The 22,235-nt window shown below is 47.9% G+C and overlaps 2 protein-coding genes across 2 annotated transcripts; both read left to right on the top strand.

Moving 5' to 3' along the window:
• Positions 1-8,398: 8,398 nt before the first annotated feature.
• Positions 8,399-12,549, top strand: LOC101118056 (myeloid-associated differentiation marker-like). Its single transcript, XM_012098449.5, has one exon. The coding sequence runs from the start codon at positions 8,521-8,523 to the stop codon at positions 9,454-9,456; it is 936 nt and encodes a 311-aa protein (XP_011953839.3). The 5' UTR covers positions 8,399-8,520; the 3' UTR covers positions 9,457-12,549.
• A 3,239-nt stretch (positions 12,550-15,788) lies between these two features.
• LOC132658147 (myeloid-associated differentiation marker-like) lies at positions 15,789-20,717 on the top strand. The gene is made up of 2 exons (XM_060401956.1): positions 15,789-15,835; positions 19,094-20,717. Exons 1-2 carry the CDS (start codon positions 15,789-15,791, stop codon positions 19,806-19,808), a joined length of 762 nt encoding a protein of 253 aa, XP_060257939.1. The 3' UTR covers positions 19,809-20,717.
• The last annotated feature ends 1,518 nt before the right edge of the window (positions 20,718-22,235 follow it).

Below are 22,235 nucleotides of genomic sequence, written 5' to 3' on the forward strand. Positions count from 1 at the left end.
CCCTGGTGCCACAAGCCCTACAGAGGGGCTCAAACTCAGCCCCATCTCCCACCTCCTGCACATCCCTGCTCCCCAGACAAGCCAACCCCCACTCCTCAGGCCTGGGCTCGGGCTCTCTCCTTCCTGGGCCCCCTCTCCCGCCTCCTCCACTAAAACACACCCTTCACCCTCCACTCGGATCTTGTGTCCTGCCTGCCCCTCGTCCTCCATCCCCGCTCAGGACACCTGCTCTCCCCTCTGTGGACATGCCCCGTGGATGTGCTGATGGTCAGGTCATGGGTCGCCCTTCCTTCACCTGAGAGTTTCATAAGGATGGGCCGGGCCTTGTTCACTTGGGTCCTCAGCCTCTGGTCCAGTCTGGCCCAGAGCAAGTGCCTCGTAAACATCTACTGAGCTGGAAGGGCCCACGTGTGGCCGCAGTTCCTAGTGTCCAGCCCGCCTCCCTGGCCCCCTCTACCTGGGTGAGCTCCCAGCCCCCAGCATGTGCCTGCACCTGCCTGGGGTTTTGAACGGCCTGCTAGTTGAGCTCAGGGTCCCTCTCAGTTTTTGAACCTTCCCCACACTGTATTGCATATCTGCCATTTTGCTCTCTGGGGGGAAATCCAGAAGCTTCTCTGTAAGTGAACATCTGATTACATCTCAGCATGGCTTCCCACTGAGTCCCAAATGCTTAATATGGTACCCAAGGGTGGGATGGCCTTTCCTTGCCAGAGTCTACTCTCTGTCTCTCACTTTCTCTCTTCCATAAACCTTGCTCACTCCTCCTATCCCTGGATTCTCCTGTGAGAATTACCCCTCCCCAACAAAGCCCTCATTCAGGAGCCCCTTGTTCCCTGAGAAATGATCCAAATTTTAGAGGATCCAGCAGCACTCCACCTTCCCCAAAGGTTTAAGTAGTTATCTTCTGAGGGTCCTGTGATGGGGGTCCGCAAACTCCTGAATCATAGCAGGAAAAGGGGACCATGAAGGTGAGTGTGGGCATCATTGTCAGGGCGCAGACCTCTTGGTCCGCCTCCAGAGGACTCTCTTGTCTTTCTGGGGGCCTTTGGCATTTGTGGGAAGGAACCACAAGGGGGAGCCCTAAATATGACCCCAGGATTCTGCTCACCCACACCTGAAGGAAAGGCAGTGCAGGAGTCACCTGACTTACTTCTCCAAGGCTGCTTCCTACCCTGAGGCCCGTGGGTCCACTAATGTCCTGGAACGGGTTCCAAAAGATCTACAAGAGCCCTGTAACTGAATGCACCGTTTCCAATGTATGTGAATTCATATTCCTGGGACAATCATAGAGTCAAAGGGATTTACACGCAGAAAATATTAAAGAGTGGTTCCCGCGTGGTTCCCGCGTGGTTCCCGCCTAACTGGGTGGTTCCCGCCTAACTCCTTAGAAGTAGGCTCTACCAGTGTTCCTAAACCAAACTGAGTATGTGAGGGAACATGGACTTGAGATCTCTCCAGATTGCCCGTCTGGGGCAGTGGTCTTTCTTGGCATCAGAAGAAGTAGGTTCAGAAAGATCTGGTACCTTCTCTGAGCATTTAATTTCCCCAGCATGTCGCCTTTCCAAAGCACAGCATCAGAGAATTCCTTAGTGGAGGGATCTCTTTAGAACTTTAGTTCATCTCTCTACATTATACTCCAGCCTGGGGCTCATCCATCATTTCCCAGAGAGAGAGAGCTCTGTACAGTGCTCCTCAAAATGCAGTTTGTGGAGTAGTACCAGTTGCAAACTGTTCCTGGTTCACAATGAGATAAGTACACACAGTGAATGAACGTTTACAAACTTTTATAGTAATTTGACATTGTCCAAAGATCCAGGGGTATGACCAGTGCCAGACAATGGGGCCTGGAGTTTAAGTTTAGTGTTGGAGTTTGTGCTAATGGTCCAGCTGCAGTGGCAGGACAGACATGACCCAGGTGAAGGAGGCTGGGCCAGCGAATCAATGCACTGCTTCCTTCATTGAGAATGTCTTGCCAAACACAAAAAATTAACTTTGCAAAACTAAGGAGCCAGCTTCAGTTCAGTTCAGTCGTTCAGTAGCATCTGACTCTTTGCGACCCCATGGACTGCAGCATACCAGGCCTCCCTGTCCATCACCAACTCCCGGAGCTTGCTCAAATTCACGACCATCAAGTCAGTGATGCCATCCAACCATCTTATCTTCTGTTGTTCCCTTCTCCTGCCTTCAACCTTTCCCAGCATCAGAGTCTTTGCCAAGGAGTCAGTTCTCCTCATCAGGTGGCCAAAGTATTGAAACTTCAGCCTCAGCATCAGTCCTTCCAATGAATATTCAGGAGAGATTTCCTTTAGGATTGACTGGTTTGATCTCCTTGCAGTCCAAGGGACTCCTAGGAATCTTCTCCAACACCACAGTTCAAAAGCATCAATTCTCTGGCGCTCAGCTTTGTGGTCCAAATCTCACATCCATACACAACTACTGGAAAAACCATAGCTTTGACTAGACGGACCTTTGTTGGCAAAGTAATGTCTCTGCTTTTTAATGTGCTGTCTAGGTTGGTCATAGCTTTCCTTTCAAGAAACAAGCATCTTTTAATTTTATGGCTGCAGTCAACATCTGCAGTGATTTTGGAGCCCCCCAAAATAAAGTCAGCCACTGTTTCCATTGTTTCCCCATCTATTTGCCATGAAGTGATGGGACCAGATGTCATGATCTTAACTTTTTGAATGCTGAGTTTTAAGCCAGCTTTTTCACTCTTCTCTTTCACTTTCATCAAGAGGCTTTTAGTTCTTCTTCACTTTCGGCCATAAGGGTGGTGTCATCTGTATATCTGAGGTTATTGATATTTCTCCCGGGAATCTTGATTCCAGCTTGTGCTTCATCCAGCCTGGCATTTCGCATGATGTATTCTGCATAAAAGTTAAATAAGCAAGGTGACAATATACAGCTTTGATGTACTCCTTTCCCAATTTAGAACCAGTCTGGTGTTCCATGTCCAGTTCTAACTGTTGCTTTTTGACCTGCATACAGATTTCTCAGGAAGCAGGACAGGTGGTCTGGTATTCCCATCTCTTTAAGAATTTTCCACAGTTTGTTGTGATCCACACAGTCAAAGTCTTTAGCGTTAGCCTTTTCTAAATTCAGCTTGAACATCTGGAATAGTCAGATAGTGAAGAGTTAAAATGAGTGAATTATAGAAAGACTAAGGCATTATTGTCTTTTATTATGTGATAATATTCCAGCGAATTGTCTACAACTATTGTTTTATACTAAGTTAGAATGTATTAAGGGGAAGGTCCTGTAAAAATATTCAAACAATAGAACAAACTCCTGGAGATTCTGCAAGATAAGTTTGGTTCCAACTTTTTAAACATGTCAAATGGTCAATCACATTTGCTTATTTATCTTACATCATCAGATTTTTAACGACTTCAATACTTACCTTCTTTTAAAAGAAATACTATGTTTTTATTAGATTTTTTTCATGTTACATCATTTTATTAAATTAGCCATTCTATAAATGTGTTAGATTAATCTTCTTGAAACTTTATTTTTATTAATTTTAAACAGTTACAGTATGCCAGTTTAATTTATTTATTATTATTTTTTAATTGTCAGGACCATGCCACATGTGGAATCTCGTTGCTTGACCGGGGATTGAACCTGTGCCCTGTGCATTGGAAGCACAGAGTCTTAACCACTGCAACACCAAAGAGGTCCACTGAAACTTTATTTAAAATTGTATCATTACCCTTCTCAAAAATCTCACACTTCTTTTAAAAGATAAAACTCCTCCTTGTGATAGTTTAGATCCTCTTCAGTTGACAATGACTTGTGTTTTCTGTCTTACTGCTCACTGTTTCTTAAAAAATAATCATTGCATTTGTTAAGGTGTGTAGTGATATCTCATTGAGGTTATACCTTGCATTTTCCTCACTATTAATGAGTTTCAATATTTTTAAAATGTGTTTACCTACCATTTAGGTATCAGTCTTTATAAAATATTTCAGCCTATTTTTACAATCAAGCTATGCCTTTTAAACTCCATGACTTATTTCTTATGTGAACTCTCATTTTTCCAACACAGCACAACTATCAGTTGACACAATTTATACACTTTTCCAAAAGAGCACAATTGGTGATTAGGTGAATTTAGTGCATCTAAACATTTATCTCTTATATTAATTTTCATTTTTGTGAAACAGTAACCATTCTCGTAGACCCAGATCCCAGAGGCAAGGCTTAAATTTGTATAGAGGATAAAATACCAAATGAAAACTTTGTTGTTAGAATTCTATAATATATGAAGAAAGATTAAAAAAATTCTCCCATTTAAATCAGTAAGATACACTAAAACTTCTTAGGAAGTTTGGCCCATTTTGGGGGGTTGTTTGCCTACTTATTATTAAGTTGCAAAATTTCTTTCTATATCCCAGATAACAGAAATTAAAAATATAATCCTTGTCATATTTTTTAAAGTTTCCAGAAAAGCTTGCCCCATATGGTGGTTATAAGGATCCCAGGACCCGCTGTCATATCCTGGGTCCCCTAGTGTCTGAGACTCACAGGGGAGGATCCAGTGATCTAGAGAAGGGGGGTCAGTGGAAACGCCCAGGAGGCACGAGGGAAGAAAATAAGTAATGTGGATGGAGAGGACTAAGGTCCTTGGAGACAACCAACAGCTGGAAAAGCAAGATGCCCTGTGCATGACATAAGCTCATGTTTATAAAGTAGGAAAAAATCTACAGGTACCCCATACAAACGTGTGTGCATGTACGTACACACATATCTATATATGATTTCAGAGTATGTGAAATGTGCTGAAGGCTGTATATGAGGTTGAGGACATGGATGCTCCCTGGATGGAGGAGTGGACACTCCTGTGAGTAGGCAGAAGCCTGGCCAAGCCCAAGAAGGGAAACTGGAACATGAGAGATAATTATAGACCTGCTTTATGTCAATGACACCTGAGAATAAGAAAAATATAGAAAACTAAACAGAGATGAGAATGGAAAGCAACATAGATCATGTAATAGCTGCTCAGCTCCAGCCACCCAACCGTATCACCAAGGGAACGCAGCCTAGTGACACCAGATCTTTTGAGTCTTCTAAAGGAGGTAGAAATCTACATTTTCAAGTGAAATTAAAGTGTTGTACAGCAACCAAACATGCTGTTGTTGTTCAGTGACTAAGTCATGTCTAACTCTTTGTGACCCCATGAACTGTAGGATGCCAGGCTTCCCTGTCCATCACAATTTCCCAGAATTTGCTCAGACTCATATCCATTGAGTCAGCGATGCCATCCAACCATTTCATCCTCTGTCATCCCCTTCTACTGCCCTCAATATTTCTCAGCATCACAGTCTTTTCCAGTGAGTTGGCTCTATGCATCGGATGGCCAAAGTACTGGAGCTTCAGCTTCAATATCAGTCCTTCCAATGAATATTCAGGTTGATTTCCTTTAGGATTGACTGTTTTGATCTCCTTGCTGTCCAGGGGACTCTCAAGAGTTTTCTGCAGCACCACAGTTTGAAAGCATCGGTTCTTCGGTGCTCAGCTTTCTTTATGGTCCAACTCTCACATCCGTACATGACTACTGGAAAAGCCATAGCTTTGATATACAGACCTTTGTCAGCAAAGTAATGTCTCTGCTTTTTAATACACTGTCTAGGTTTGTCATAGCTTTCCTTCCAAGGAGCAAGTGTCTTTTAATTTCATGACTGTGACATTAAATGGACACAAAGTTGTCATTTACTCTTAAGTATGAATCATAGGGTCATTTTGGTAGTCAGTTGGGAAAAATTAAGGGACAGTGTGATCCTCCAGCTTCCCTCACCCCAGTGCCCCTCCCCACCCTGGCAGTGCCCACTGGGAGGCCCGCAGGCTCCAGGGCTCCACTGGCAATTGGGGCTCAAGGAGCTTTGTGAGGCCAGGGAGGTTCTCAGGTTTGCTCTGTGTTTCTCTTTCCGCCTCACCTTGTCCTGGGTTTATTATCAGCAAAGGTGATATAATAATCCCCTGATGGCAGGAAGCTGGCTGGGGCTCAGGGTCCTGGCCCTTCCGCCCTGGGGGCCTCTCAGCAAATAGTCCCTTGGAAGCAGGGCAGCTGTCCCTGAGGAGGGGGCGGGCTGGGAGGGGCCTCACTCCCCCGACACTGGACCCTGGAGGAGCCCCTGAGTGAGCAGGACTGCAGCCCTGGCTGGCGGGACTGTCTTGGGCAGGTGACCTGGGCAATTCCATGGTCTCCAGGGTCCCTGCCACTCTGGCCACATGTCCCTGTCACAGCCTTGAAACCCCTTCACGCCCCTGTTCTCCTGTCTCAGTTCCAGTCCAGGCCCCTCTTCCATGGGAAGGTTGTCTCCATGCCTGCATCTCTTCTGGGTCAGAAGACCCCTACTGGGCTGCCTCAGGGCCACTGGGACCCTGGGATTCACCCCCCAGTCATCTCCAGTCTGCCACTCCCAACCCCACCCCAGTCCCAAGCACATCCTCAGGGTTGTCCCCTCCCAGGGGTCCATTCAGTGCCTCCTCTTTCAGCTCCTATCCTTAAAAAGGGCCAGATCATCTGTCCAATTCCATCCCCTCCCTGGATACCCTGAAAGGCTCCACATCATAATCAGACACAGAATCCTTGTTCATTTCCAGTCTCTTCTTCCCAGCTTGGAAGTTGCTAACTGGGAGCTGAGGGTGGGGTTGGGGCTTCCCAGGTGACTAAGTGGTAAAGAATCCGCTTGCCAGAGCAAGAGACGCAGGTTTGATCCCTTGTTTGGGAAGATCCCCTGGAGAAGGAAATGGCAACCCACTCCCGTATTCTTGCCTGGGAAATTCCATGGACAGAGGAGTCTGGAGGGATACCGTCCATGGGGCCAAAAAGAGTCAGATACGACTAAGAATAACACAGCTGAACCAGTCTCACAGGCCTAAAATCTTCACTCAGGTAGGACTGGTCCTAGATCTTCCCAGACTCACAGTGGGATGGCAGCTTCAATCAGGGACCGAACCCAGGTCTCCCGAATTGCAGGCTGATTCTATACCAGCTAAGCCACAAGGGAACCCCAAGAAGCACATCTTCCCCACCCAGGAATTAAACTGGGGTCTAACTGGGGTCTCCTACATTGCAGGCAGATTCTTTACCAACTGAGCTATCAGGGAAGCCCTTTAAAAACCAAACATTATGTTAATTTATTCTGCGGTTCCCCCATGATACTCCGTGTTGGAGTCATGCTGGGTTGGGCTCTCCCTTCCCCAATGGGAAAGTCACATGTGAAGGCAAAACTGGGGGAGGGGCTTCAGAACAGCCCTTACTTCCCATGTCATCTCATCCCCACGGCCTTGCTCTCACCCCAGGGCTCCTCCCTGTTCACCCCTGGAGCTGCCCTCCTCCAGGTGGGGCTGAGTCCCCTCAGATGGCAGCTCCTTCTAGTGATGCTCCAGGGAGGACAGGTCGGGACACATATGTCTTCAGGTTGCTGTGGAAGGAGGCCGTGGCCCTGAAGGCATGTCCTGGGTCCCAGAACTCCAAGCTCTTTTCCTTTGCTCCCACCCATGGGCCCTGGTGCCAAGTGGGCTGTAAAGCAAAGTGTTCAGGCTTCCAGCTTTGGTGTTTTTATCTGGGTCCTCGCTCCTATCCATGGAATATTATTTGAGGCACTTGGTTCCCTGGGCCTAATTTTCACTTTGTCAGATGATTAGGAGGACAATGTATTTATACAATCACTGTTCTGAAAACTTTGAGGTCAGATCTGCTCCAGAGTCAGAGTTTTTCAGACAGGTGACATGGTGCATCTACTTTATAGGAGGTAAAACCCTACTGGGGTCTGAAAGCAGTTACTAATCAAACACATTCGGTTCTCTGTGAGTGCTCGGTCATCCCCAACTCTGCAGCCTCATGGACTGCAGCCCAACAGGCTCCTCCATCCACGGGATTCTCCAGGTAAGAATACTGGAGTGGGCTGCCATTTCCTACTCCAGGGACTCTTCCCTACCCAGGGATCAACCCATGTCTCCTCCATCTCCTGCGCTGGCAAGCAGATTCTTTACCATAGCTCCAGCTGGGAAGACCCAGTCAAATATGCTAGTGTTTTTGCAACTGAACTTTTGAACTTTTGCACCAAGTGAAATAAAGACCATAAATTGTCTCATGTCCATTCAGGCCACATATTCTTATGAAATAAATTTTTAAAAACTTTTATAATTTTCAGAGCCTTGGAGATTGGAGTTACAGATAAGGAAAATTCTACTTTGTGTCTCTGAGAGTAATGGCAAAAGCTGAAAGAGATAATTAATGTTTATGGGCTGACGCCAGATCCAGCCCAGCTGTGAGGTTGGGATAAGTCAAGTCTGACAAGGCCAAGGGTGGTGGGTGGGGAGAACCATTCTGGAACAGCTGTGCGGTTACCCAGGTGTCTGAACCATTGGTTCAAACTCCACAGATGCTGAGCCTCAGCTGTCACAGGGCCCTGAGCCTTTTCTAGGCGTCTGACTTAATCCACTTCCAGAGCTGGATCTTTACCTGGTGAGTTCTTTGCAAGGACCACGGCCATTCCGTTGACGGAGACCCACATGACCATCATGTCATCCACGTCACTGTCCTCAGGCTTGGACTCTGTGACCAACAAGAGCTACCTCCTCCACTTCCTGCAGCTGCTCTCCACCTGTATGGCCTTCTTCCTGGTGACCAGGGAGAGCACCTGGAGTGTGGACATAAGTAACTGGTCCATGTTTGTCTGGTGCTTCTGCTTCGCCGTGACCCTCCTTACCCTCATAGCTGAGTTATGTGGACTCCAGGATAAACTTCACTTCTCCTGGGACCGCTTTCTCATCACCTCTGCCTGCTACTGCGCCCTTTTCTGCCTCTCGGCCGCCATCATTTACCCCATCATCCACCTTCAGATTTTTCCCGATGGCTCCCCCCGACACCATGTTATTGCTGCCACTGCATTCTCCTGCATCGCTTCTGTGACTTATGCTGTCGAAGTGGTCTGGACCTGTGCCCGGACTGGTGAGTCCTCCTGCTCTTTGCTAGGCCTGCTCAAGAGGCTGGAGATCTTTGTGGCGTGTGTCATCTTCGCCTTCCTCAGCAACACCTACCCGAGCGAGCGCCAGCCGGCCCTGGTGTGGTGTGTGGCCGTATACTGCATCTGCTTCATCCTGGGGGCTGTGGCTATGCTGCGGCACCGGTGTGACTGTGACGAGAGTCTGCCCTACTCCTGTTTGGGGTTCGGGCAGTCTGTGCTCGCCGTCCTCCTCTACACCACGGCTCTGGTCCTCTGGCCTCTCTACCAGTTCAACGGGGATTTCGGTGGGCAGCCCCAGCGGTCCAGCGAGTTGAGCTGCATTGATGAGCCCACCTCCTACCTGTGCGTCTGGGACCAACGACTGGCTGTGGCCATCCTGACAGCCGTCAACCTGCTGATTTATGTGGCCGACCTGGTGATCTTGACTGTGGTCAGTGACCGAGGCTCTACCCAGGGGCTCTGGATTCCCTCTTCTTACTGAGCTCTGCCGTCCTCTGGTGCCCTCTTCCTGGCGCTCTCCCTCCTCCCGCCCTTCCCCGCGCATCTCACTCTCTTTCCCGTTTCTCTCCCTCCTTCTTCTCTGTCTCCTTCCTGTCTTGTGTGTTTGCCCACATTCTGTTTTATCTCTTTCTCTTGCTTCTCTCATCTTTCCTACATTTTCTGCTTTTTGGCCCTCTTTCAGTTATTCTTGGTTTTCTCATCTCCTCTGTCCTGACCAGGACATTTTCCTTCTTCTGATCTATTGTCATAGCCACGCATTCCAGGAAACAAACTCACTCAGAAGGACAATGCAGGTAGTGGAGTGCAGTTTATTACACCGGCGGGCCCAAGGCAGAGTCTCCTCTTACTCAAGGACCTGGACCAATTTTTGTGAAAACTCTACATACCCTAAGTGTACATGCCCAATCCCACCTCCCCAAATTCCTTGAAACTAGTCTGAACAAAGGAAAAGAAAGATACAAAGATAACCCATGATTCATATGCCATAGGCCTGGGTAGTTAACAGTGGACAATTATCAATAGGCCTGTGGTTATAGCCCAGTAAGCATAATAGAATTTATGATTCTATTGGGAGAGTCTAGGTACGAGCCCTGGGGCTCTTCCATGGCGGGTGGAGGGGTGGGGTGGGGTCTGGTTTTCCAGTTGGTATGTTGTTTCGATAGATACTGGGCTCAAAGCCCACAGTCCGGCCCAAGATGGAGTGCTGCTTTCAAGATGGAGCCTATTCTGTCTGTTTCCTCCTTCACTGTCAGGACCTGAGACTCCTTCCTTTTCTGCCCACCACCCCTCCCCACCTCCTAAGGTGCTGACTCCACAGCACACAGCCCTTCGTGCAGCTGTTCGCACCTTGGGCCTCTGGAGGGGCCTCATTGCCAAAGGATGCCTGTCTCCCTGATAGTGCCTTAGTTGCTGTGTGTGTGTTTGGTGTATATGGAGCTAGCTAAGGATTTGACCCCCTTTCTCTCAGGACAGGGCCTTGTACAGTGCACTTCCCCTTTAAGTTAAAAGAAAAAACTCCAGAGGTCAATAGTTTTCAGTGAATTGCAAGCTTAAAGCAGAGACCCTGGATCCAGAGGCCCTGCCTGTTGCTCAGTCTCACCTGAGATTGGCCCCAGAATTTTTGTGGGCTCACTAAAACCCTCTGCCTAGACCTCATCTTAAAGCTAGCAAGAGGTAGATGGCTTCCATTCCCACACACACTATGGGGAGTCAAAAATTGAGCTGGAAAAGAACTGCAGTTTCTTGAAGACAACCTCTGATGTATTTCAGAGGGGCAGGGATGTAACTCAGCCTCAGAGCTAAAAACTGCATATCCTGCCTCTGCAGGCAGAAGAACGTGGACCTTGCCACTTAAAGACAAATAGCCACTTAAAGCTGATGTTAGCTAGTATCAACTTTAAAAAGTAGTCACAACCTAGAAGATGAGAGTTATGTTGTATTTGATGGGAGATTTTAGGACTTCAAGCCCGGCAGCCAGCATCTCAAGTGACCCTGAGAGACATGTTTTGAGGAGGCTGGGTTGGGAGGTGGGCAGGAGTCAGGTTATATTTAAGCTTATAACAAGGAGCAGGTAGTCTAAACATCAAAGGATTATTGTTAATTAAGGAAAGCCAGATCTCTCAAGGTAAAGAAGTTAACGCTTTTCTGTGAGAAGATGCAAGAGTCTGAGCTTACTAAAATCATTCCTCTCATTTACATCTCAGCTGTCTGGGGCCAGCATCCAGAGATTTGATTATTCACATCCTTAGTTCCTCGTTCATGGTAGGGAGTGGCAGCAGCTCATGTTGCCAACTCAGTAGCTGCTGGCTAGCAGGCATTGTTCTTCCTGGGCTCAGAAATTCACGTTTAGAGGGCTGGAAGACTGTGACATCCTGTTTACTGATATGACAGGAAATACTCTATTGCACACTCAGTTCAGTTCAGTTCAGTTCAGTCGCTCAGTCATGTCCGTCTCTTTGTGACCCCATGAACCGCAGCACACCAGTCCTCCCTGTCCATCACCAACTCCCGAGTCTACCCAAACCCATGTCCATTGAGTCGGTGATGCCATCCAACCATCTTATCCTCTGTTTTCCCCTTCTCCTCCTCCCCTCAATCTTTCCCAGCATCAGGGTCTTTTCCAATGAGTCAGCTCTTCGCATCAGGTGGCCCAAGTATTGGAGTTTCAGCTTCAACATCAGTCCTTCCAATGAATATTCAGGACTGATCTCCTTTAAGACTAACTGGTTGGATCTCCTTGCAGTCCAAGAGACTCTCAAGGGTCTCCTCCAACACCACAGTTCAAAAGCATCAATTCTTCGGCACTCAGCTTTCTTTATAGTCCAACTCTCACATCCATACATGACCACTGGAAAAATCATAGCCTTGACTAGACAGACCTTTGTTGGCAAAGTAATGTCTCTGCTCTTTAATATGCTGTCTAGGTTGGTCATAACTTTCCTTCCAAGGAAAAGTGTCTTTTAATTTCATGGCTGCAGTCACCATCTGCAGTGATTTTGGAGCCCAGAAAAACAAAGCCAGCCATTATTTCCACTGTTTCCCCATCTATTTGCCCTGAAGTGATGGGACCAGATGCCATGATCTTGTTTTCTGAATGTTGAGCTTTAAGCCAACTTTTTCACTCTCCTCTTTCACTTTCATCAAGAGGCTCTTTAGTTCTTCTTCAGCCTGTGTAATTTTTCTGTTTTTATTTGTTTCTTTTCTTTTTGATCAAGGGCCAAATTACTATGTGATCTTATTCTTAAAGGGAAGTGTCTTTCAACCCTTTTTCAATTGGCAGGTGGGTTGGGTGGGTGGATATTATTGCTACAACAGTAAACGTAATTCCAATGCCTGACTATGTTACAGAAGCAAGTTTCCGTGTGCCAGTTGCTTTCTGCTGCTCCTACTTGCTTCTCTGGGACTCATATATAACGTGATCTACATAAATGTATATAAATTTAAAGAATTCCCTGGAGTTTCTGGGTCCCATCAGTCCCTGCTCTGAATCATAGAGAGAAGCCTTGTTCCTTCTCCCTCATCCATAATGTCTTTTTAAACAACCTAAATAGAAAGATAAAAGCAAAAACAAAAACCACAAAATCAACAATCTACTTAACCCAAACTTGCCTAGAGTTCTGAAGCAAATAAGCAGACTCCCATTCTCACCCAAACCACCATCTCTGTACACCTGTCCCACTGCCTCCCAGTTTCCATATTAGCCAGAACCTAAGGGCTTGGCTCAGTGCTGGAGATCTAGCGGCTGGGTCCCACCCCGACGCCCAGCATTCTGCCCCCTAGCTCTTAAAGGGGCCATGTTAGCACCTGGAGACCCCTCTATAAAGGGGTGTGCCTGTGTGCACTCTCAGTGTGTGTGTTCCTGGGCATGAGCACACTGAGACCAGCAGCTCTCTGCAGTAACTGGTGGCTGTGACGGTCCCAAAGTCTCCTGTTCCCAACCACAAACCCACAGAACCCAGCATCCTGGCGTCACCAGGACCAGAGGGGCCAGGCAAGCAGAGCTGTGGGGGTGGGCAGGGAAGGCCCCCCACTGCTGCCCCTCACTCCTGTCCTGGGATGAAGCATGTGATGTTCACCCACAGGCAGATAAGGTGGATGGGGAGGGCTCACAGGAGGTGATCCCCATGGCAAAAAAATGGTAAGATGTAGTAATTTCCATATTTTAAGGCAAGACAAGAAAAATTTAGACAAAATTTTTACTTTGCTCTTCGAGCCTCCTCTCTGTCCTCTGGTGTGCAGTGTGCCTCTATCTGCATTATGTGTTAACCTGAGCTCCTCAAGGGCAAAGCTACTTGCTCCACCGTAAAGACAAATTTTCTTCCTCAGGCCCCAATCATGAAACTCCTTAGAAGACATCCCTACTTACTTATGACTGGGTTAATGTCATAGGCCATATTATTTGTGTTCTGTGCTTTTCCTAAGATAATTGCTTCCTGCTTTAAAAAAATATGTGATTGAGCCTCAGATAGAAATAATGATGACTTGAAATGATTGACTTGAAGTATAGCACTGTAAGATCCATTGTTGTAACAGTATGACTCTGGAGAGGGGAAGAAGCAACAGGAGGGAAATATTTGCTGGAATCTGACAAACTAGTAAAACCGGTGGTCCAGAGGATTGAGGTTACTATTAACAGGACTAGGTGAGGCCCACCAACAAAATCTTCTCCTGACCTGGGAATGCATTCCTGGTGTCCTGGGACAAACCGGTTATGAATGCCTCCCAAACCTTGGTTGAAATTAAGACCAAAAGGCAAAGGATTGTGATATAAAAATGTTGCCCACCACCCAGTTCTACAAGAATCAAGTCATTAACCACCGCAGTCCTTGACTTAAAATCAATCCTGGAAGGAATTCAGATCAGCCTGAGGCACTCAGTATCCTGAGAAAACTGACAGAACCGGCCCTCAGATATGTAGATATCTCCAGGAAAAATTTTCAGGAGCCCAGTCTCTCGCATCTTGCCATACTTAGAAAAGCACTAAAGGCATTAACCAAAATATCTGTTCCTCCTGAGTGAAGTAACCTTCTACCAAGCTGTGTGCTGGTTGCCATGTCCCCCTTCCCCCAAGTCATATAGGTACTCTCCTCCCCCTCTTATATCCTCGGAACAGACAGAGAGAACTCTCTCCCCAGTTGCAATCTTCAGGTTGGCTTGAAATAAAATTTCCATCTATTTTTCTAATAGATTGACTATTATTTTTTCATCCATGAAAGAAAGTATGTGTTTACCTCTACAAGTTAAGCGCAGGAAACTCATGAGCCAATATTTTCCTGAATCAAATTGAACATAGCCCTGGGATCTCACTTCCCAGGATGATGGAAATGCCTTTCTGCTTTAGTAAAAGAAATGCCCAGAGTGGGTTCACCTGAGGGGCTCACTGTCCAAGCCTCATGTTTCATGAGGGTGGCTGCTCCATCCCTCCTGTTGGCAGTTTAGTGTCATTTGTCACAATTCCAAGGCTGGTCCAGCCCCCTCACTGTGGAGCTCAAAAGAGAGTATAAAGGTCCTCTGCTTAGTCCAACACTCTCGTCATAGAGGAGGAGCAGCTGGACCCCAGGGAGGGCAGCACTTGTCCAGAGTCACCCTGTGTGTGGCAGAATCAGAGTCAGGACCAGATGCCCTGTCCCCAGGCCGGCTGTCTATCCACGGCCCCACGCTGCTTGTGGCAAGTATGGCAGCAGCATCCTCCAGGCTGGGATTCTGCCCCGTCCACCCTCATTCTGCACTGACCTGCCCCGTCCCCCTGAGGAGGGCACTTACTGCTGGGTGAGTCTATTAAAGTATTATCAATGCTGAGAAGAGAGCATAGCACATTGAGGTGTTTGTTGAATGAATATTACAGAAGCTTACAGGATCAGACTCTAGGCTAGACCTCCCAATCAAAATACATTCCAACTCTTCTGCCTTTAGGGGAAATGTTTGAGAATTACTAGACATGTTTTATCTCATGTATTCCTCCTAACAACCCCAAGTCCTTGCATGAAGGATGTCTCCAGGGAGGGACAACTGAGAACCTGAGACAGTACTTAAAGATGTCCTCATCATGTAAGTCTTGGTGAGAGACTAGGCCTCAGACACACAAGAAACTTAAGAGGCCAGATAAATAGTTGACTTGCCCCCAAGTGGTGTCTGGACACACATATAAGTAGTAGGTGACACACAGACACAAGTCAGATCAGAATTCCTTCTGCAGGGCCTGCAGTAGCATCTGCTGTCTGCTTCCAGTGGCCACAGTGCCTGGACCAACTTCCCTAGGCTGTGGCTGCCCAGCACCCCTCCTTCCTCATCTGAGCCTGGTCTAAGCCTGGTTTCTCCCCAATAATTCTCCAAGCTACCCACCAGGCTTCTAGGACAGTTGTTCTCTGCTTAAGTTGTCAGTGATATTCTTTGCAGGATGTAATTAGGATTTGTCATGTCCAAAAGCAGGTGCGGTTATCTCCATTCCCTGGATGAGGAAACTGAGGCTTAGACTGGCATTGACTAAGCACAGGACTACTGTGTGCCAGGCTGAGCTCTGGTCTCAGTTCAGGGTTGGGGGTGTGTAGACATGCCAGGGGAAAGGCCCTGAGATGACCAAGAGGAACTGGAAGACGTTCTCAGTGGCTGGAAGGAGGGAGGTGAGGAGGCTGGAGAGGTAGAAAGGGGTCTGAGCTTGCAGGGCTTTGGAGGTGATGTTTTAGAGTTTGTGTTTCATCCCAAGAGAGTGAAGAAAAGCCTTCAAAGGTGTTCTAGCTTGAGTTCAGTCCAAGCAGACATTGAGGGAAGAATGGAAATAGAGGAATCAACTAGAAGCTGCAGGTGAGGGGATGGATGGATCTGGAGATGAAGAAGGTAGCTCCAGAGATGAAGAAGAGTAGGTGGGTTCACGAGTATTTTTGGGAAGAGCATCTGTGAATGTGGTGCCATTGACTGAGATGGGAAAGATGAGGGAGGATCAGTGTATGTTGGGGGTGGGGGATTGAAGAGGTGGGACTGGACATGTTGAGTGTGATGTGTCCTGAAACATCCGGAGGAAGAGATCAGGAGGCAGTTGGGTGTGACTGTGGATCCCAAGAGAGATCAGCTCTGGAGGCAAGAACTAGGGAGTCGTCATCATAGAACTTGTTCATTTCATTCAGTATCTTCTTAAATGTCACACCCATCGAGCATCCTGATCTCCACCCACCAAAGAGAGCAGCCTTGCCCACCCCACTCCGATAACTCTCTTTTCTCCTGTTTTCCCTTTGTGCAAGTGTGCATGCAAAGTTGCTTCAGTCGTGTCTGACTCTTTGCAACCCTATGGGCCATAGCCTGCCAGGCTCCTCTGTCCATGGAATTCTCCAGGCAAGAATACTGGAGTGTGTTTCTGTGCCCTTCTAGAAGGGATCTTCCTGGCCCAGGAACTGAACTCAGCTCTCTCATGTCCCCTGCACAGGCAGGCTGGTTCTTTACCACTAGTGCCACAAGGCAGTGAAAGTGAAAGTCGCCCAGTCCTGTCCAGCTGTGGACTGTAGCCTGCCAGGCTCCTCTGTCCATAGAATTCTCAGGCCAGAATACTGGAGTGGATAGCTGTTCCCTTCTCCAGGGGATCTTCCCAAGCCAGGGATCGAACCCAGGTCTCCCACATTGCAGGAGGACTCTACTATCTGAGACACCGGAGAAGCGCAAGCTAAGGGCCCTGCAGAAGCTAAAAGAACAAAAGAATGACCCTCCTGGAGCATCAGAGACAGCACAGCCCTGCTGACAACTTGGCTTTAGGTTTCTGGCCTCCAGAACTATGGGACATAAATTTCTGTTGTTTTAAGCAATCAAAATAGTAATACTTTTTTTTGATATAGGTAAAGGAAACCAAGATGAACACCAGAAGTGAAAAATGGAGTCTTTGTCATATCTTTCTCTAAGTTTCCAGAAATGGATTCTGACCTCCTGTTCTAGAGCATGTTAGTCACACAGATTCCAAGACCCCTTGTCATATCCTGGGTCCTCCTGTGTCTGAGACTCACAGGGGAGGATCCACTGACCTGGACAAGTGGGTCAGTCCAAACACTCATAGGAGCCAGGAGGGAAGGAAATAAGTAAAGGGGGTGGAGAGGATGAAGGACCCTGCAGAGGACCAGCTGCAGCTGTCGGGGTGGTAGAAAAGCAAGATGTTGTGTGATGACAAAATCTCATGTTTATAAAACAGGAAAAAAAAAACACAAATATGCCCTACAGACACATGTACATGTATGTACACACATGTCTACATATGATTTCAGAGCCTGTGGAATGTGTTGAAGGCTGTCCATAAGGTTGAGGACCTGGATGATCCCTGGGTAGGGGGGGTGGACACTCCTGTGAGCAGGCAGGAAGCCTGGCCACACCCAAGAGGGGAAAGGGGCACATGGGAGATGATCACGGTCCTGCTTGATGTCAGTTATACATAAGAAAACAGAGAAAATATTAAACAGAGATGAGAATGGAAAACAATATAAATGGCATAGCAGCTGCTCAGCTCCATTCACTTGCCTTCCTGAGGGCACCCAGCCCAGCGACACCAGATCTCCTGAGGCTTCATAAGGAGCTGGAAATGTAGATTTTCGTGTGAAATTAAAACACTGCAGCTGCCAAACACTTAGTGAAGAAATGATACTCTATATACTGTGAAGGAAAACCTAACACACCTATGAGCCACCTCCAGTACAAACTGGTCTCTGATCTGGAGCAAATCAAGCTTGCATGTGCTGATGTCCAGAGTGGGGCAGGGCCTTCTGGGTCCTCTGTGAGGGGGAGGGGAAGGGAAGGGGTAGCTGGCATGGCTGGGTGCACCGTGTGACAGGTCCCCTCACAGAGCCGCAACTTCCTTGTCACTCTGAGTGTCTTTCCTACTAGCTTCCTCCTTCTCTGCCCTTCTTGCACCTCCTCTGCCTTCCTTTGTCCCAGCCGTATCCTTCCCAGATCACCATCTTCCAGTCCACATACCTGACTGCTGGGCAGGCAGGGCTCAGCCACATCCAGGCTGTGCTCTGATGGGGGCACCATGTCCAGGCTCACAGATTAGAGTGGAGGAGGGGCTGCTGGGAGACTCAGGTAAAGCTGCTGCTTTCCAGGTGGGGGAACTGAGGCCCAGAGAGGGCACGGGTCTTACCCAGGGTCACACAGCAGGAACCTCCATGGCTCTCCTTCCCCAAGAACTCACTCTATGCCATTAAATGGACCCAAACTTGTCCTTTAACCATAAATATATATCACAGGCTTACTTCATGGAGGTTAAGTTGGGAACAAATGTGCAGACAGACAGCAAGACTTTGCCAGCATCCCTGATAGCTGGTGCCCCTCCCCAGCACCTGGCAGGGCCCACTGGGAGACCAGCACCTTATAATCATACACATTAGTGTTTCTGTCACTGAACTTTTAAGTATTCACACTAAGTAAAATAATAAAGACCATGAAGTGTCTCCTATCTGCTCAGGTCAAATTTTCTAAGGAACCTTTTTTAAAAGTATTCTTCCCTCATAGCTCAGTTGGTAAAGAATCCACCTGCAATGCAGGAGACCCCAGTTTGACTCCTGGGTTGGGAAGACCCACTGGAGAAGGGATAGGCTACCCACTCCAGTATACCTGGGGGCTTCCCTTTTGTGGCTCAGCTGGTAAAGAATCCGCCTGCAATGTGGGAGACCTGGGTTCAGTCCCTAGGTTGGGAAGATTCCCTGAAGAAGGGAAAGGCTACCCACTCCAGTATTCTGGCCTGGAAGAATTCCACGGACTGTATAGTCCATGGGTCTCAAAGAGTCAGACATGACTGAGCGACTTTCACTTTTACAGCATTGAAGAATTGGGATTTCAGGTAAGGACCATCCTACCTTGCATCTCCATAGATAATGGTACAAAACACAAAGAGATCTTTAAAGTGTTCACGGTTTGAAGCCAGACCCAATCCAGCCGTGTGGTTCCGAATAAGACAAGTCTCCTGACAAGGCCAAGGGTGATGCGTGGGAAGAACCATTCTGGAGCTGCTGTGCTGTTACTCAAGTGTCTGAGCCATTGGTTCCAGCTCCACAGATCCTGAGCCTCAGACCTCACAGGGCCCTGAGCCTTTTCCAGGCATCTGACTTGATCTGTTCTTGATCTAGATCTTTCTCAGGTGTCTGTTCCAGAGGATCAAAGTGCAGTCCTCCGACAGTGACCCGCAGGACCATCACATCCTCCTTCTCACCATCCTCCGGCCTGGGCTCTCTGACCATCATGGGCTACTCCCTCCACTTCCCGAAGCTGCTCTCCATCTGCGTGGCCTTCTTCCTGGTGGCCAGAGTGGGCACTTGGACGGTGGACCTAAGTAACTGGCCCATGTTCATCTGGTGCTTCTGCTTCACTGTGACCCTCTGCATTCTCACAGTTGACTTATTTGGGCCCCAGTATCACCTATGCCTCTCCTGGGACAACTTGCTCATCACCTGGGCCTGCTATGTCACCCACTACTGCCTCTCAGCCTCCATCAATAACCCCCTTATCTACCTTCAGTCTTGCCTTAAGGCATCTTCTGGAACCACACCAGGTCTGCCTCGGCATTCTCCCGCATCTGTGGTTTATGCCACCGACGTGGCCTGGACCTATGCTGGACAGGTGTGTTCTCTGGCTCTCTGCTCACTGAGCCAGGATTGCTCAAGAGGCTGGAGCAAGACGCTGGGCTTGGCTGAGAGCAGGAGAGGAAGAAGGTTTGGAATGACTTCACAGCCACCAGTTACTTTAAAGGGCTCCTGGTGTCAAGGCATGTATGAACACAAACACACACGACCACACGCTGAGCATGCACTCAGGCACACACCTTTAGATAGAGTCATGCAGGTGCTGGGGGGGCCTTTTAAGAGCTAGGGGTCAGAAAGTTACGAGTTTAGGGGGTGCAACTGCTAGCTGTCTTGGGCTGGGCCATGTCCCCAGGCTCTGGGGAAAGTTGGGAGTGGGGAGACTGTGGGAAGACTTCACAGAGATGGTGATTTGTGTGAGAACAAAAATCTGCCCAGTTTTTCTGAGGTGTAAGAAAATTTGGATCAATTAGGGTATGTCAGTTTTATTTTATTTTTAAAAATCTTTGTATCGAGGCTTAAGGAAAGAACATTATAGATGTGGGAGAAAGGACAAAGCTTCTCTCTATGATTGACAGCAGTGTTTGATAGTAACCAGAAATTCCAGGAAAGTAAAAATTACTTGTGTATGGGGTCGCAAAGAGTCGGACACGACTGAGCGACTTCACTCACTCTTACATTTATTAGATATGGGAAGAAACAACAGGAAGGAATCATTTTCTAGAGCTTGACAGACTCTTGAGACAGGTGGTTTGGGGGATTAGGCCACTGTTACCAAGACAAGATGAGAAATAGCACTTGAGTGGTCTATCAGTAAAATTCTTGACTGACCTGGGAATGAGTATTCCTAGCACCCAGAGACAAATTGGTGAAAAATGCCTCCTAAACTTTGGTTGAAATTAAGACCAAAAGGAACAAGATTGTGAGTAAAGAATGTTACCCACCACCAGTTCAACAAGAATCAAGTCACTATCAATTGCAGTTACTGACTTACAATCCACCTTGAAAGGAATTCAGGGTGAAGATAAGGATGAGGCCCTCTGTGCTTCAGGAAAACTGGCAAAACTGAAACTCACATAAATATTTTCAGGAGAAATATTCATGAATCCAGTTTCTTGCATTCTCTCATACTCAGAAAAGCACTGAAACCATTAAATAGATGCCTGTTCCTCGGGAAGACTGTGTCCCCAGTTGTAATTGTCAGGTTGGCTTGAATAAAATTTCCTATTCCTTCCTTAGAATGACTACTGATTAATTTTTTATCCATAAAAGCAACTATGCATTGACCTCCACAAGTCTGGGTGCAGGAATCCCATGTTATACTATTTTACTGAATCAAATTGGGCCCAAATCTAGGCTCCCACTTCCCAGGAGGATGGCAATGCCTCGGTGCTTTAGTAAAAGAATTGCCCAGGGTGGGCTTACCGGAGGGGCTCACTGTCCAAGCCTGGTGGTTCATGAAGGTGGCTGCTTCATCCCTCCTGTTGCAGGGCGTTAAGGGTCATTTGTCTGCCTCAGGGCCACTGGGACCCTGGGATCCCCTCAGTCATCTCCACTCCGCCCCCTGTCTCCACCCCAGTCCTAGGATCATCCTCAGGGTTGTCCCCTCCCAGGGGTCCTGCAGGGGCCTCCTCTTTCAGCTCCTGCCCTTGAAAGGGGGTGATCATCCGTCCATCCCCACCCCCTCCCTGGATGCCCTGAAAGGCTCCGTTCAGCATCAAACACAGCATCCTTGTTCATTTCCAATCCCTTCTTCCCAGCTTGGAAGCTGATAACCAGTCTCCCAGACCAGGAGAATCCTGCTCAGGTAGGACCGCTCTTAGATCTTTCCAGACTCCCACCTGAATGGTAGCTTTGGAGCTTAAGAGCCGAGAAGAAGTGTAAGTGAAATTGTTAGTCACTCAGTCGTGACCAGCTCTTTGCGACACCATGGATTGTAGCTCTCCAGGCTCCTCTGTCCATGGAATTCTCCAGGCAAGAATACTGGAGTGCGTTGCCATTCCCTTCTCCAGGGGATCAAGCCCAGGGTTTGAACTCTGGTCTCTTGCATTGCAGGCAGAGTCTTTACCATCTGAGCCACCAGGGAAGCCCTAAGAACCAAACCCATTAATTTATTCTGCAGTTTGTTCAAGACGCTCCTCCTTGGGGTCATACTGGGCTGAAGTCTCCCTTCCCCATGAGGAAGAGTCACATGTGAGGGCGAAATTGAGGGGGCGGGGAGGGGATTCACAATAGCCCCTGCTTCCCACGTCATCTTGTCCCCACGGCCTTGCCCTCACCCCATGGCTCCTCCCTATTCACCCTGGAACTGCCCTCCTCCGGGTGGGGCTGTGTCCCTCAGATGGCAGCTCCTTCTAGTGATGGCTCCTGGGAGGCCAGGCTGGGACGCATGTGTCTTCAGGTGCTGTGGAAGGAGGCCATGGCCCTGAAGGTGGGTCCTGAGTCCCAAAGCCCCAAGTTTCTGTTCTGGGCTCCCACCCCCGGGCCCTGCCCTGTTGTATAGGCTGAAGAGCCAAGGGTTCAAATTCACAGCTTTAGCATTTTTATCTGGGTTCCCACTCTGCACTTTTTGACCTTAAGCAAGGCGCTTGATTGGACTTTGTCATCTGTAAAATGGGATCAGCAGGACAATTCCCAATCCCTTTTCTGAAAACCTTGGGTTCAGATATGCTTCAGAATTTGGAAGTTTTCAACCTCAAACAGGTGAAATGGTGTA

The sequence above is a fragment of the Ovis aries genome, chromosome 18, assembly GCF_016772045.2.
Source record: "Ovis aries strain OAR_USU_Benz2616 breed Rambouillet chromosome 18, ARS-UI_Ramb_v3.0, whole genome shotgun sequence".
Lineage (NCBI taxonomy): Eukaryota > Metazoa > Chordata > Mammalia > Artiodactyla > Bovidae > Ovis > Ovis aries.